This window comes from Ruditapes philippinarum, unplaced genomic scaffold (genome assembly GCF_026571515.1).
Source record: "Ruditapes philippinarum isolate M1 unplaced genomic scaffold, ASM2657151v2 ctg3664_1_1_1_1, whole genome shotgun sequence".
Lineage (NCBI taxonomy): Eukaryota > Metazoa > Mollusca > Bivalvia > Venerida > Veneridae > Ruditapes > Ruditapes philippinarum.
Genome location: NW_026853478.1, coordinates 1,626 through 17,063, shown reverse-complemented (window position 1 = coordinate 17,063; position 15,438 = coordinate 1,626). Strand labels below are relative to the sequence as shown.

At 37.2% G+C, this 15,438-nt stretch overlaps 1 protein-coding gene across 1 annotated transcript in view; it reads right to left on the bottom strand.

Moving 5' to 3' along the window:
• Positions 1-15,120, bottom strand: part of LOC132736996 (mucin-like protein) — a gene marked incomplete at its 5' end in the record, with an annotated part of 36,514 nt that extends 21,394 nt beyond the window's left edge. The window contains 14 exons of the mRNA XM_060724226.1: positions 863-1,146; positions 4,219-4,512; positions 5,200-5,319; positions 5,722-5,925; positions 7,368-7,607; positions 8,042-8,187; positions 8,708-9,372; positions 9,719-9,874; positions 10,293-10,463; positions 10,867-10,985; positions 11,496-11,624; positions 12,414-12,456; positions 13,931-14,547; positions 14,844-15,120. Coding sequence (XP_060580209.1) covers positions 863-1,146; positions 4,219-4,512; positions 5,200-5,319; positions 5,722-5,925; positions 7,368-7,607; positions 8,042-8,187; positions 8,708-9,372; positions 9,719-9,874; positions 10,293-10,463; positions 10,867-10,985; positions 11,496-11,624; positions 12,414-12,456; positions 13,931-14,547; positions 14,844-15,120 — 3,465 coding nt within the window. The remainder of the gene's footprint in view (positions 1-862; positions 1,147-4,218; positions 4,513-5,199; positions 5,320-5,721; positions 5,926-7,367; positions 7,608-8,041; positions 8,188-8,707; positions 9,373-9,718; positions 9,875-10,292; positions 10,464-10,866; positions 10,986-11,495; positions 11,625-12,413; positions 12,457-13,930; positions 14,548-14,843) is intronic.
• Positions 15,121-15,438: the final 318 nt, after the last annotated feature.

Here is a 15,438-nt window from a genome sequence, read left to right as displayed (position 1 = left end):
AAACAGTACTTTTAGTTTATACTTACATTTTCTATTAAAAATAATTCCCATAACTTGATCAAAATCATGTTAACTTTACGATGCAGTTTTCAAAAATGGATACTTTTGCAAGTGAAAATTGTACCCTAGCACCGTTTAGAGTGAAATCGGCCATTCCCATTGGTTGTTGAGTTACGACTTTTTGGAAATCAAATTATGTGTTTAAACGGACTTACGTCTTCTTGGAACGGAAAATAGCGTATTTATTATTAGTTCTACATGGGTGTAAGTCGGCCCATCTTGTATAGCTTGAAATTACGAATCCAACGATACCAAACATGACATTTTGCCAAAAAATCGAGTTACGTCCCTCTGGTAATAAGGCGACGAAATTCTAACCTGTCTTGAAATTATTGCAATATGGAACGAAAACAAAACAAATCCATATGAGGTATACATGTGGACTTAAAGGATTAAAAAAACACACACACACACACACACAAAAACAAGGTAATCAAATTTCAAAAGAATATTTCATTTGTACTAAAACTTTGTTAAGGTTAATTTGCTTAATTAATAAGTGTAATATGTACATGTTTATGCATACCTTTTCCCTTGCGCCATTATTACCCCGAATAATCTGATAATAGCTAGCATTCGCATGTGGTTAGTTAGGTGCTGATACATTATTCAATGATATAAGAATAAAATCCTAGAGCTTCTTGCAAAAGGATTGTAACTAATTTATGAAACAAAGCGGGGATAAAGCCTTTCTTCAGTATTTTTATTAAATGTTTTTAAGACATTCAAACGTTTAGAGTTGACATACAAAATGAGTTTTAGTTGCTATTTCTTCCATTGTGCATTTAACAAATTTCATTACCTGGCATGCGCAGTACTGAATCTTTGGTTCCCAGATTGTTTGCACTTTTCCATCTGAAGCTGCTATTTTGATTGAAAACGGTGTCGTGTCAGGAACATTAGCAAAGGAAACCAGTCCGCTTCCCGACACAACGCTGACACCTGACGCAGAACCGGAAACAACAGAAAAAGTCACGGTGTCGCCATTTTGGTCGTCTGCTGTCAAGGTTATAATGGAACTGTACGACTGACCGGAAATAAGCTGAACTGGATTTCCACCATTTTTGAAAACTGGAGGGAAGTTAGCTGGAAAAGGCGATTTTTAAATTGTAAATATATTAGAATCTATACAGAATATTGTAGGAAATTTTGATTGCTTGTCTGGTTAAAAAATATGGACGCATTGATACACGAAAATAACAAAGAAGACAGTTTAACGCAATTTTGTATGTATTTTATCACGGACCTTAATGTCAATAAAGGTCAACGATGACCTTAATGTCAATAAGGTCCATGATTTAATCTTATTGGGATTCGAATTAGTTCTTGTTCTATGTACCCTTTTCTTGCAAATTCGTAGAGCACCGGGTGCGTAGAAGGAACAAAAACGCACCGATGTTACCGAGTTATGCCGGCTCGCCACGGCGAGCCGGTATTACGTTAGGATTTTACTGAGAAACAACCTAAAACTCCGAATACATCCACAAATTTAATCGAAGCTTGGCTTCCAGCTTTCTATAAAAATTTATCTATCAGGGCTTAGATCCAAAATTATTTAGCCAATCAAATTTAATCTTACATAGCGTCAAAAAAACCTTCAATTTTCACGCCATATTTAAAAAGCAGCAAGTATTGTTTTGAGCGCAAAGATATTATGATGATTAAAAATGTTTGTTTTCATGAATTCTTTACAATAAATCATATTAACACTGACTTTTGATTTAGCGATTTCACCTGTTCCTCTGTAGTAAGTTTTCGTTTGGTTAATTAACATAAGTATACACCTGGTTCTGTGCATTTTTTCTTTTTCCTTTTTTCCGGTCATTTTATCCTTTCCGGTATTTAGTATATATATTTACTTGCCGGGATCCGGGACGCCCGGACTGGCCGGGATCCGGGATCGTATAAGATATAGAGGAAAAACTTATAAACTATATTTGTGTTGATTATTGTCGTAATGAAAGGCCATTAAACGTTAAGTTTTTTTTATTGTGTGTAATGAACGTTAAATTAATTAAACTTTGGATATAAATATATTTAGAGCTATTTATCAACAAACTTAAAAATCACAATACTTATACTTATAATTATATGCCTAATTAATTGGAAAAATCAAAGACTACATTCTTGAATTGGTCAAATCCCGGGGTCCCTTTATGTTTTAATGCGATCCCAGCTTTTCTGAAAACTATATTCTTGAACTGGCCAATTCCTTGGATCTCTTTATACTTTAATACGATCCCGGCTTTTCTGAAAAGTATATTCTTGAACTGGTCAATTCCCGGGATCCCTATATGTTTTAATAGGATCCTGGCTTATCTGAAAAGCATCTAAGACTGGTTAATTCCCGGGATCCCTATATTTTTAATAGGATCCCGGCTTTTCTGGCTGAATTAATTGACAACTTGTGTTTACTTTAGGACTTGTGTCTGTCACTCATTCCAATACTAAATACCATATTACAACTTAACTTCGTATAAAGAGACATCTTGAATTCTACCTATCTAACATTTATTTGGTTAAGGTCAAAAGGCCATAGAGTAATTGTGCATAGACATAGGGACTTCATTCTATCTGTTTACATGCATCTTCATATATACTCATATTCCTCTTTGTTAAACTGAGTGAAACTGGCTTCCATAACTTTATGTCACTTTTATTTTGATGTTCGCTGAAGTCTCTTCAGCTAACAGAACTGTCATTTTTACATTTAAACGCACCCCTGGACAAAATTTACGAAGCGAGTCGCTACTAGCTTTTTTAAAAGCTAACCTTGTCTAAAATACAATGGACACATGCTATTTTGCGTAAATAGCACCGCCTATAAACAAATCAAACTTGTCATATATCCAGAGCTCCAGATAGCGTCCAGATAGTATACGCATAGAAAATCTAAAATACGCATCACTTTCAAAATTCGTGCGTCACAGTTACGCACAACAAAATGAAAATACGCTCGTATGTCAAAATTTATGCGTGATAGAATAGAAGTGTAAACATTTGATATGTAGAAAGAAAATGTTTTGAGCATAAAAATACAATATATTTCTATTTTATTGCATTGAAAACTAAAAATTCTGTTGTCAACAACGCATGTTAAAAACGAAAGTAGCAGGAAATACAGAAGGGAGGTAACTCCCGTAGATCAACCTGTGAAATTATTGATGAAATTTGTGCCAGATAATCATCGTAGGAGTTAACACAGTATTAAGTTTGTTTAGGCATCTATTGACATGCTTATGCCTCAATATAAACAAAAATATATTATAATTTCTTTAACTTTTGTTGTTGGAACAAAATAACATGTTTTTCACCTGCAGTTTTTTACTCAATATTTTCATACCCAGTCTACAGTTACGGACAATTTTCTCTCAGACCAATACATTTTTTTAAGGAAAGATAAAAAAATCTTGTTTATGTTTCTTTAATTCTAATTTTAACTATAATTGTTCAAACTGGAGTACATGATAAGGTACATGCCAACAGAAATAAAGAAAGAAAAATATTGACTCCTAAAAAATAAAATAATTTCAGGGCTTCCACTAGTGGAAGTTTGGGAGTCATTTACTCCTTCATTTCGGCCTGTGACTTCCGAAAATCAATACTTAACCTTCTTTACCTATATAATGTATCAGAGATTTGGACTTCCAAATTTTGAAAATGGGAGCCCTGATAATTTTGCTGTGTATCCTAAACTTGAGTTCCAGTATACTCTGGGAGTCTGACTTTACATGGCATGTTTTGTATTGTTTCACATTAAATCAGTATTTAATTTGTAAAGGTTTTTCTAAAAAAAAGAAAATAAACAAACAAAACAATAAGTTTAATTTGTTTATAAAAAATGCAAAATGCTTTTTTGACAGATTTTACCCCTTAAGTTTTTCAGAATTTGCATTTAACCCCTCACTCTAAATTTTGAGGGGTAAAAACCCCTTGGCCAAAAAAAATATCTGGAGCTCTGTATATCACTGATTAAAAATTTGACAGCCTTGTGTAAAAATAATAATTCAAGTACTTTTAAAATCCCAAATAGAAACATCCTACTAAATCTTTGATATTGATCAGCACATCTGGCTTTTTCACACATTCCAGTTTAAGTTTTCACGTTTGTTTTGACACACTAATTTGTTTGGAAGTAGGTCGCGAGGGGGTGCTTACCTAATGCTACCTGCTCTTCGGCAACGGCTTGCAAATTTTCTGAAGTACTCAATGCCAATGTAGCATCTTTTGTCACTGCAAAATCGAAATAGCACTCTCTCCTCAACGCTGGGTCCGGGTCAGTCTGACCATCCTCATAGCATAAATTCTGGGCGGAAGTACGCTCTGTTGCATCCGGAAACATGACGGTTAGGTCCGAGTTAAAGAATATCGGGGTAAAGGTCAAGTCGTTTATCGAGGCCCAAGATTCTCCGCTTTTATACGTAAACAAGGAATCGGCTACGTCCACACGCCCTGGAAGTAACATATAAATAAATCATCACTGGGATTGGAATCATAAAGACATAGAATTTAAAGCAATACAAAGACAATTCTAATGTAAAGTTTATAAAATCGTTAGTTTCCTATTCTTTATTAAGCTTTGGCTCATAGTTTGTGTTCATATCATAATAGATAATGTGACAAAGGAACAAATGTTTTACCCTCCTCACATAATTATTATACTGAATGAAATATCTGACAAAATTTGCTACAATTTGCTTAAGTCGTAGAATTGCTTGTTTTCCAACGTTATAGTAATGATGAACCGGGAACAAGTCTTAGAATCGGTAAATAGTAATAATATTCAAACATCTGATGAGATTATTTTTACTACATCATTGCCACAAATTTTCAGTTTACTAAGCGCCGTTCGTTCAAATAACACGATACATTTCAGTGCATTTAAGGAGTTGATTTGGGGTCAAAATTCGACCCTTTCTTTTCTTTCCACTATTACTAGTCTAATCAAAATTCTTTTTAAGATACATTTTACCAATCGAGAGAGACCATTTCTTCGTGTTTGAAATGACAATGGTGTAACATAACAATATAACATATTATTAACTGTTTTCTATGCACTATCCATCCGCACTCTTCATTGGCCTTACCAACTTTTTTCTTAAAGTGAAAATTTAACACGACATTTCATAGTCTACTTACACTGGTTCCCGAACTGTGTGTAGACTTGCTGCTCTGTCAGGGTTGTTGGGTTCCCGGCACTGGAACCATCCGGAAGAACAAAATCATCTGTTATGTCGCCATTGTAATTTCCCATCAAACCTGAAAATGTTTGCAAATTATCACGTTTTCCTATTACATGCATTGTTTTCTTTAAAAAAAATCAATACTTTTCTGTTACTAATTTTCTTTCCATCTTTTGTCTCATTTTTACTTTGCTAAATGAATTTGCAACTGCCTGTGATGTACTCATTTCAGGTGTAATTTGTTCACGGACGTCAGAAATAATTGTTTAACTGTGAACTTATATATGATCATTTTCATATTGTATATATAATCATTTATACTTTATTTTCACATATCTCTAAATTTTACAATCATGTAAGAATACATTATGTATTTAATCGGCGTAAAACATAAAAAATATAATTTTATTTTCTGTAATTAATCGGAGTAAAACATTTTAAAATAAAGAATGTTTTATCTCTTTAATGCGTACGGTACCTTTAATTTGCCCCGTCCACCCCTCGGCTCCTAGCCCAAGCGTAACACCGAGAAGATTGTTTGCTGGTTTAACGTTTACTAGAATGCCGCTGAAAAAGACCATTCTATAAACACCTTCAGCTGTTTTCTGTAGCACGAAATGGTTTGTTGTTGTCGGTGTTGACGTGGTTAACGTTGTCACAAGGACTCCGTTAACGTATGGCTCTGGAATAAACAGAACAGTTACAAGTCAAGTACAGTATAACCCCTGCTGAGCGACCCTCTTTAGAACAATTACCTCTTTGTAGTAACAGTAATTTGTCTCTCCCAAAGAAAACATTCACAATTCATTTCACCTCTGTAAAGCAATACCTCTCAGAAAAAACATAAATATTTGTCTGAAATAGGGTGTTGCTATGCCGAGGTTTGACTGTACTTAAAAATATACAAATATAATAGTAGCTTAAGAAATCTATGAACAAATCTTGGATGTATTGCTTCCTTACAGAAAATGTATACATGTATACGGGTTTAAGTGAGCACCAAATTATATTTTAACTAACCTGTCAATTTAGTGATTTGTATAAACCGAGATAACCAAAAAATTTAGAAAAAAAAAGAAAAAAAAAATAACCACTTCTTACACTAGCGATAAAAATAGTTTATTTGTCATTTACGCCGTAATAGTGATTAAATATATCCCAATATGCTAAAATTTGTTCGTTACTATGGCCTCTTTTTTGAAATGTAAAATAAACATCTTTTGAATACACACGGAGGAAACATGTAACGTTTTAACCCTTTCCCCCATGAGCATATTGTGAAAAATGGCCGTTTTCACTGAAAAGCCTCCTGTTACAATTTCAAACTGCTGTGAAACTATGAAAAATGCTTCAATACTAATTAAACTTGGCACAAATGTTGACTGGACCATTGCCTTTGTAACGACATGCTCAGTCTTAAATTTCCTGTTACCATGGCAACGAGGGGACATCTCAAAATTGCCAAAAAACACTATTTTGCCTCGATTTCTTCCATCAAAATTTATTTCAAAGTGCTGCAACTTCTCAAGGGATTGAGATAGAGTCAAAGGCTTTTCAGCGTTGGTTACACGTTACATTATGATCGACCTGGGGTCATTTTTAGCCTATCACAAGTCCAAAATTTTCTTGGCGATGAGGGGGACTCCGCCCCCCTTCAAACCCCCCTAACAGAAGGGGGCACATCCCCCTTCTGGCAACCCCCTGATGTATCTTTTAGATGGGGGGCGGCGCCGAAAAAGTGCTCAATTTTTTTAGCAACATTTCTCAAACGAAATCATGTGTTTTGGGGCCCAAATAGGACATTTTTTCACTCTTTGAGACCTAAAAAGGGGGGGGGGTCGAAAGTGCGTTGTTTCGCGTATATATGGGGTAAAGGGTTAAATTCTAAACACTACAGGTAATCGTAGTATGATTACATACTGCTATTAGAAAAAATGACTACATGTATAGACCAAATTAATTTGACAAGCAAGAGGGAATGCGGCCTCCGAAACATAGTTTATACAGTCAGTTATTCTATTTAGACATTTTCAGGACGACTTTACTAGATTCCAATTAATTTCTGAAATAAAAGTTTTTTACCCAAAAGATTTTGTTATAACAAACAAATAAGTTTTTGCTAACCGACATCATCTCCAGCAGTGTTAAGTCTCAGCTCCACGACGTCTGATTCTGGTGCCGTCTGCTTTGCGACAACAGACGATACGACTGTTGCGTCACTAGGCGACCCATCAACCTCTAAACTAGTAAAACGAGCTTCCAGTATGAAGTCGTTTCCGGTCACAAGATAGTATTCTCCGCGACCATTGAATGTATAGCTGTGTCCATCTAGCGTCTGAATATGCGGATCCCCTTGGCCACCACCTGTTAAAACAAAATATATTTCCTTTAATAGCCAAAGCGCCAGTATTTCATTCGGATAATTATTTCAAATGTAAAGGACCTAACTGCTGTTTTAAATCAATTTGAAAAAAAAACTGACAGGGCACAAAGCATACATACTGTTGAAAGAATGGCTTTATTATTTTTATTTAGTTATTGTATTGGCTCATTTTCTTCAGATACGTCAGTCGCATTTACAGGACTATACGTCTGTCGAAGTCACTAGCAATTTATTTGATATCATCAAGAAAACAAGCTATAGATAAGTGTGTAAAATATCTTTATCATTATATTAATAAGTCAACATGAATCAAAACGTACAACCACACACATATAATTATATTGAATATCAATATACAATCTAATAACATTCAAAAGATAGAAATAAAACTAAGATAAAACTAAAAGGTTTGTACCCGACGCTCCTGCCTGGAAGTTCTCACTCGTACAAGCAGGCCGTGTGGCAAGATACTGATTGCAGAGATTAGCTGAGGAAAGGGTCGGACCCTGAATACAGCAAGCTTCGTATGACGTCTGCTCATTGGCGTCGTTTGTGTTCAATCTGAAACAGGACCGTGATAACATAAATTAAGATTGATATATACATGTGTAATTAATAGTTTCACAATACCTTAATCCATACTTGGACAAAGCGGTCTTCAATAAAAATGGTCACTGCGACAACATGGGCAAAATTGCAGCTCAAACCAGGGTCTTTGAAATATTCACTCTGTCATTTCACCATTGTCATTTCACTCAAACATTATGTCGTATTTTTGTGCGAATGATAATTATTATGTAACGTCGGGAACGACCCGACGCATTTTAATTAGTTTATTCGACGAGCACAAGAGTTTTTTTTCTGGTTTTTAAATAGTGTTTCAATGGTAGGTCGATTACACCCCTACATGATTATGATGTTGATAAAATGCTGAAAGTATCGATTTCAAGTGCTTTTACTGACTTAATATTTGTGATAATTTTATTTAAATTGCTTTATTGAAACTGATAGTTTATGAACTTCATCATTTTACAAGTATAAGGGAAATATATGGAATTAAGATTTTGAGTGCTGCTTTTACCTGTACAAAGTTTTTCCGTTATAGGCAACATGGTTTGTGGGGTCCAAAAACGTATCATCTGACATGTAACCGCAAACTTTCCCCATAGTTTGCGAATCTTTCTCAGGAATGAAATAGTAGTCAATGTTATTTTCGGTAGTTTTGATTGTCCTTGGGTTTGCTAGTAAACTTTGCGGCATTTGGGCGAAAGTTCCCGGACATTTAGTATACGAAGTTGTAGTGAGCGCAGACTTAGCATCAAGCCAAGTTTGACAAGTGGCAACCGGATGTTCTGTTTCTGCGCTTATAACAAACACAAATACACCTCTTTTTCCATATGAAGGCACGCTTTGGCCATTTGAATAAGTTACAATTCCATTTGCTTGTCTTTTACTTATCAGACTTGCTGCATTGTTTGAAAAACCGTCGTATAATTGACTGACTTGGTCAATATTTTCTATAAATGGTTTCGATGCCACGTTTGCAATAGGCAGCTGAGAGTAATCAAACTTGTAAATTTCCGTGTTAGATGTGCTGGTCAAAATTTGAAGTCCGACCTTGACCGGGTAGTTGACTAAAGCCGGCTGACTTAGAGGTATACTGAACTTCATTTCCCCATCTTGGTAGATAAACGCTGTATATGTAATCTTGGAATCCGACAATAAAAACGCTTGGAAAGTTATCGTCTGCAATTAGAATAATAAGTAAACTTCTTGATTAAACCAACTCTGTGTATATGTAACACTGACAAAACTACTCTTGTTCCATAATTATTATACAAATGAATACTCCAAACTCCAAAAGTAACTTTTTCTTTTAACATGAAAATATGTATATATTTCCTATATCATTATACATGTTAGAATAATCCTTCCATTAGCTTAAAATACTGTATATACATGTATATAGTTAAATTTCATCGCAAATCATGAATATAAAACATATAATTCCATCAATTGTACAGCTGGAAACATTTATACATTAGCCAATCAGATTGCGCGTTATGTACAATATGAAAAGAAGAACACGTACCAATTGGTCGCTTGTGTTGGTTTTCTTCATGCGATTCCAAGTCGCAACAAATGCAACTGTGGGATTAAAACCTGAAGGGAGATACCCCTGAATCTTATCTTTTACCGTCTGAACTGAGGAGCTGTCCGTGTGTAATTGTGTGTAGAGGCCCGAATCCTGTCATACAAAAGATACATGTACGTACTTTGACAAATCATGACGTCACTCATACAAAATGGTGGATGTTAGGACATCATACAATTCTATTTTGATAAGAATGCTTTAGATGCTGTATAAAATCAATCAATTCTATAACCTAATGCTTCTGTTACTACTTTTAAAGACTTTTATTTATATGGCAATGTTGTAATTAAGTTATTAACACTTCCTGTTGCAAGAAGTGATAAGCCTTGCGTTTAGTCAGCTCGCACATCCTTACAGTCTGATCATGCCTATACTGTTATCCAACCAATTAAGTTTTTCAATTTGACTTTCCCCAAAAATTAATAATTCACAATTCCTAAAATAGAAGCTTGAAAAGTCCATTTAAGAAATTCAGCGTATTAAGAAACTTCTTTAAATATAAAATACTCACAGTTTGACTTGACTGCTGTAAATTGGCGTGATAGGGCGCAATAATACATATTTCCTGGTTACTATTCATTATGTAGTTGTTACTCGGAAGTGGTGGGTTAGAGAAGGCCTTCGGATGTCCACTATTTGTGTTCCGTACTGGAGACAAAACTATAGTACCCGACATTGTCGCCTAAATATATATATAAAAATGTGGGATATTTTTATTTATAAATTCATTCTGTATGCTTCAATTATCAGAAAAGCTTCGCCGGTGTGTTTAATCAAAATATGTTTCTAATTCATAAAAATAATAATAATTATAATAATAATAATAATGATAATAATAATAATAATAATAATAATAATAATAATAATCATCATCATCATCATCATCATCATCATCTTCAGCAGCATCAACAACATCATTACAACAACATCTTGAGTAACGTTTTCCTTTTATGATTTATTAATTTCAAATTATTTACTCTGAAGTTCTATCGTCAGTGCAAAACCTTTGTAACTGTAGATGTTCGACTGAAATAGTTTTTTGTTTGACTATTCATCAATTTAACAAAACATGAGCACACACTTACGTAGACAGAACTGGCGTACAGTTGTCCAATACGAAGGGAGACCGGAAATACGTAATAAGCACTGTAGGCGTCGTTAGACGGCGCTTTATTGTCGCTGGAAAACGGTGATATTCTGTTTTCTGGAAAACGTGTCAAATGTCAACAATGACATATTTCATACTATGTTACATAAACATTTCAAGATATTTCAATGTAGGAAACACCATGGTTAAATTATTACTTTTATAAGATTTTATGGCAAATGAAACATCGTTAACCCGTTCAAACTACTTTTTCAAGAATACGTTTTATGCAAAAAAGCAACCGAAAACAAATATAAATAACTAAAGAAAACAACACTTATCAACAAATACTTTTAATTTGAAAATTCAAAATTTGCTACTCGTACCGGAACGTGAAACATTCAACTTTTGTATAAATAGCTATGCCTATGCGAGAAACACATAATAAACATTTGTTTCATAAAAAAACAATTCTTACGCGAGAAATGAGTAAAGGTTATTAAACAATTGTTCCATAAAAAGCAAAGTCCGATGCGAGAAACATATACATGTACATTTTAGTACCCAATAATCAGTTCTCAATGAATATGCGGGGAAAATAAAAAAAAAAATAAAAAAAACACTTACCCAAACACTTGGTGTCACCCGTATTCATTACATAACCTTGGCCACATATGCACTTTGACACAGAGGACGGGTTTTTCGCACTATTCGGAGCTTCACATGTAGCTTGAGTCGGACATCCACCGCAAGCGTCTATAAGAATGATTTTATAGTAACATAATAAAATTATTGTGAATTTTATCCAATGACATCGCTTTTTCAATGTAATTTTATCTGAACTTATTTCACAATATACATGTATAATTTATAATATTTATAATTATAATTTATAGTCAGTGATTTAAATCATTTTAAAACCGGCGATTCAAACTTAAATAGGGATATTTGGGAGGGGATGGGGTTGTAAGATGTACCTTTAAATCATCGAGTGAGCTTAAAAACTGTTTTCATAAGAATGAATTATGACGTTTTTCATTAAAATTATATTATTATTTACTCTAAACAAACATTTCGGATGATTATTCATTAAACAATTCTATAAAATGTAAAAATAACACCATGACGTTAAGCAATTAATCTGTATCCGTGAAACGGGGATTAACGGATTGTTATTATAGTTAGTAATCATTTTCAGTCTAAGGTTGTCTAAATTTATAGAATATTTGTAAGCAAACATAAATGTATGGTACCACATGGCGGTTTTTTTAAACTAACTTCTGCATTGTTAAATGTGAAATGTTATTTGTGAAATTATCACATATAACTTTTTAATGGGTAAATCAGTATTCCACTCAAAAGCATAAAATAATTTGCCGTATCCGACATTCTTTTCAGCTGATCAAAATAATCTTACATTAGTTGTCAATTTAGATGGACTTGTATTAAAACCCTACCAGAAATATCATCAACCTCTACGCAAATTTGCTTTAAAGCTTTTGGATACTTATAAGTAAGTTAACTTTTCTATCACGTGTATGATACGTTTTTCACAGATAACAATTTCTATTTTTGGATCCAGCACAGGCTAAAATAAATTAAAAAATAACATTTAATTTCAGAAATAATATTTACCTGAAGTAGTTGTTGTTGGAGCTGCCGTGGTGGTAGTTGTTGGAGCAGCTGTGGTAGTTGTTGTTGGAGCAGCTGTTGTTGTGGTAGTTGTTGTTGGAGCAGCCGTAGTGGTAGTTGTTGTTGGAGCTGCCGTTGTGGTAGTTGTTGTTGGAGCTGCTGTTGTGGTTGTTGTTGTTGGAGCAGCCGTTGTAGTTGTTGTTGTTGGAGCTACAGTTGTAGTAGTTGTTGGAGCAGCCGTTGTGGTAGTTGTTGTTGGAGCTGCTGTTGTGGTTGTTGTTGTTGGAGCAGCCGTTGTGGTAGTTGTTGTTGGAGCAGCCGTTGTGGTAGTTGTTGTTGGAGCAGCCGTTGTGGTAGTTGTTGGAGCTGCCGTTGTGGTAGTTGTTGGAGCAGCCGTAGTGGTAGTTGTTGGAGCAGCCGTCGTGGTAGTTGTTGTTGGAGCTGCCGTTGTGGTTGTTGTTGTTGTTGGAGCAGCCGTTGTGGTAGTTGTTGTTGGAGCAGCCGTTGTGGTAGTAGTTGTTGGAGCAGCCGATGTGGTAGTTGTTGTTGGAGCAGCCGTCGTGGTAGTTGTTGTTGGAGCAGCTGTTGTGGTAGTTGTTGTTGGAGCAGCCGTTGTGGTAGTTGTTGGAGCAGCCGTCGTGGTAGTTGTTGTTGGAGCAGCCGTCGTGGTAGTTGTTGTTGGAGCAGCCGTTGTGGGTAGTTGTTGTTGGAGCAGCCGTTGTGGTAGTAGTTGTTGGGGCAGCCGTTTGTGGTAGTTGTTGGAGCTGCCGTTGTGGTAGTTGTTGGAGCAGCCGTCGTGGTAGTTGTTGTTGGAGCAGCCGTTGTGGTAGTAGTTGTTGGAGCAGCCGTTGTGGTGGTTGTTGTTGGAGCTGCTGTTGTGGTTGTTGTTGTTGTTGGAGCAGCCGTTGTGGTAGTTGTTGTTGGAGCAGCCGTTGTGGTAGCTGTTGTTGGAGCAGCCGTTGTGGTAGTTGTTGGAGCTGCCGTTGTGGTAGTTGTTGGAGCAGCCGTAGTGGTAGTTGTTGGAGCAGCCGTCGTGGTAGTTGTTGTTGGAGCTGCCGTTGTGGTTGTTGTTGTTGTTGGAGCAGCCGTTGTGGGTAGTTGTTGTTGGAGCAGCCGTTGTGGTAGTAGTTGTTGGAGCAGCCGATGTGGTAGTTGTTGTTGGAGCAGCCGTCGTGGTAGTTGTTGTTGGAGCAGCTGTTGTGGTTGTTGTTGTTGGAGCAGCCGTTGTGGTAGTTGTTGGAGCAGCCGTCGTGGTAGTTGTTGTTGGAGCAGCCGTTGTGGTAGTTGTTGTTGGAGCAGCCGTTGTGGGTAGTAGTTGTTGGGGCAGCCGTTGTGGTAGTTGTTGGAGCTGCCGTTGTGGTAGTTGTTGGAGCAGCCGTCGTGGTAGTTGTTGTTGGAGCAGCCGTTGTGGTAGTAGTTGTTGGAGCAGCCGTTGTGGTAGTTGTTGTTGGAGGTGCAGTTGTGGTAGTTGTTGTTGGAGCTGCAGTTGTGGTTGCTGTTTGAGCTTCCGTTGTGGTAGTTGTTATTGGAGCTGCTGTTGTGGAAGTTGTTGTCGGAGCAGCCGTTGTGGTAGTTGTTGGAGCAGCCGTTGTGGTAGTTGTTGTTGGAGCAGCCGTGGTGGTAGAGTTGTTGGAGCAGCAGTTGTGGTAGTTGTTGTTGGAGCAGCAGTTGTGGTAGTTGTTGGAGCTGCCGTTGTGGTAGTTGTTGGAGCAGCCGTAGTGGTAGTTGTTGTTAAAGCAGCCGTTGTGGTAGTTGTTGGAGCAGCCGTTGTGGTAGTTGTTGTTGGAGCAGCTGTTGTGGTAGTAGTTGTTTGGAGCTGCCGTTGTGGAAGTTGTTGGAGCAGCCGTTGTGGTAGTTGTTGGAGCAGCCGTAGTGGTAGTTGTTGTTGGAGCAGCCGTCGTGGTAGTTGTTGTTGGAGCTGCTGTTGTGGCTGTTGTTGCTGGAGCTGCAGTTGTGGTAGTTGTTGGAGCTTCAGTTGTAGAAGTTGTTGTTGGAGCAGCTGTTGTGGTTGTTGTTGTTGGAGCTGCAGTTGTGGTAGTTGTTGGAGCTGCAGTTGTGGTAGTTGTTGTTGGAGCAGCCGTTGTGGTAGTTGTTGTTGGAGCTGCAGTTGTGGTAGTTGTTGGAGCTGCAGTTGTGGAAGTTGTTGTTGGAGCAGCCGTTGTGGTAGTTGTTGTTGGAGCAGCCGTTGTGGTAGTAGTTGTTGGGGCAGCCGTTGTGGTAGTAGTTGTTGGAGCAGCCGTTGTGGTAGTTGTTGTTGGAGTGCAGTTGTGGTAGTTGTTGAGCTGCCGTTGTGGTAGTTGTTGTTGGAAGCAGCCGTTGTGGTAGTTGTTGTTGGAGCTTTGCAGTTGTGGTAGTTGTCGGAACAGCCGTAGTGGTAGTTGTTGGAGCTGCAGTTGTGGTAGTTGTTGTTGGAGCAGCCGTTGTGGTAGTTGTTGGAGCTGCCGTTGTGGTAGTTGTTGGAGCTGCAGTTACGGAAGTTGTTGTTGGAGCAGCTGTTGTGGTTGTTGTTGTTGGAGCTGCAGTTGTGGTAGTTATTGGGAGCTGCAGTTGTGGAAGTTGTTGTTGGAGCAGCTGTTGTGGTTGTTGTTGTTGGAGCTGCAGTTGTGGCAGTTGTTTGGAGCTGCAGTTGTGGTAGTTGTTTGTTGGAGCAGCCGTTGTGGTAGTTGTTGTTGGAGCAGCCGTTGTGGTAGTTGTTGTTGGAGCAGCCGTTGTGGTAGTTGTTGGAGCAGCCGTTGTGGTAGTTGTTGTTGGAGCTGCCGTTGTGGTAGTTGTTGGAGCTGCAGTTGTGGTTAGTTGTTGTTGGAGCAGCCGTTGTGGTAGTTGTTGTTGGAGCAGCCGTTGTGGTAGTTGTTGTAGGAGCAGCCGTCGTGGTAGTTGTGTTGAGCAGCCGTTGTGGTAGTTGTTGTTGGAGCAGCCGTTGTGGAAGTTGTTGTTGGAG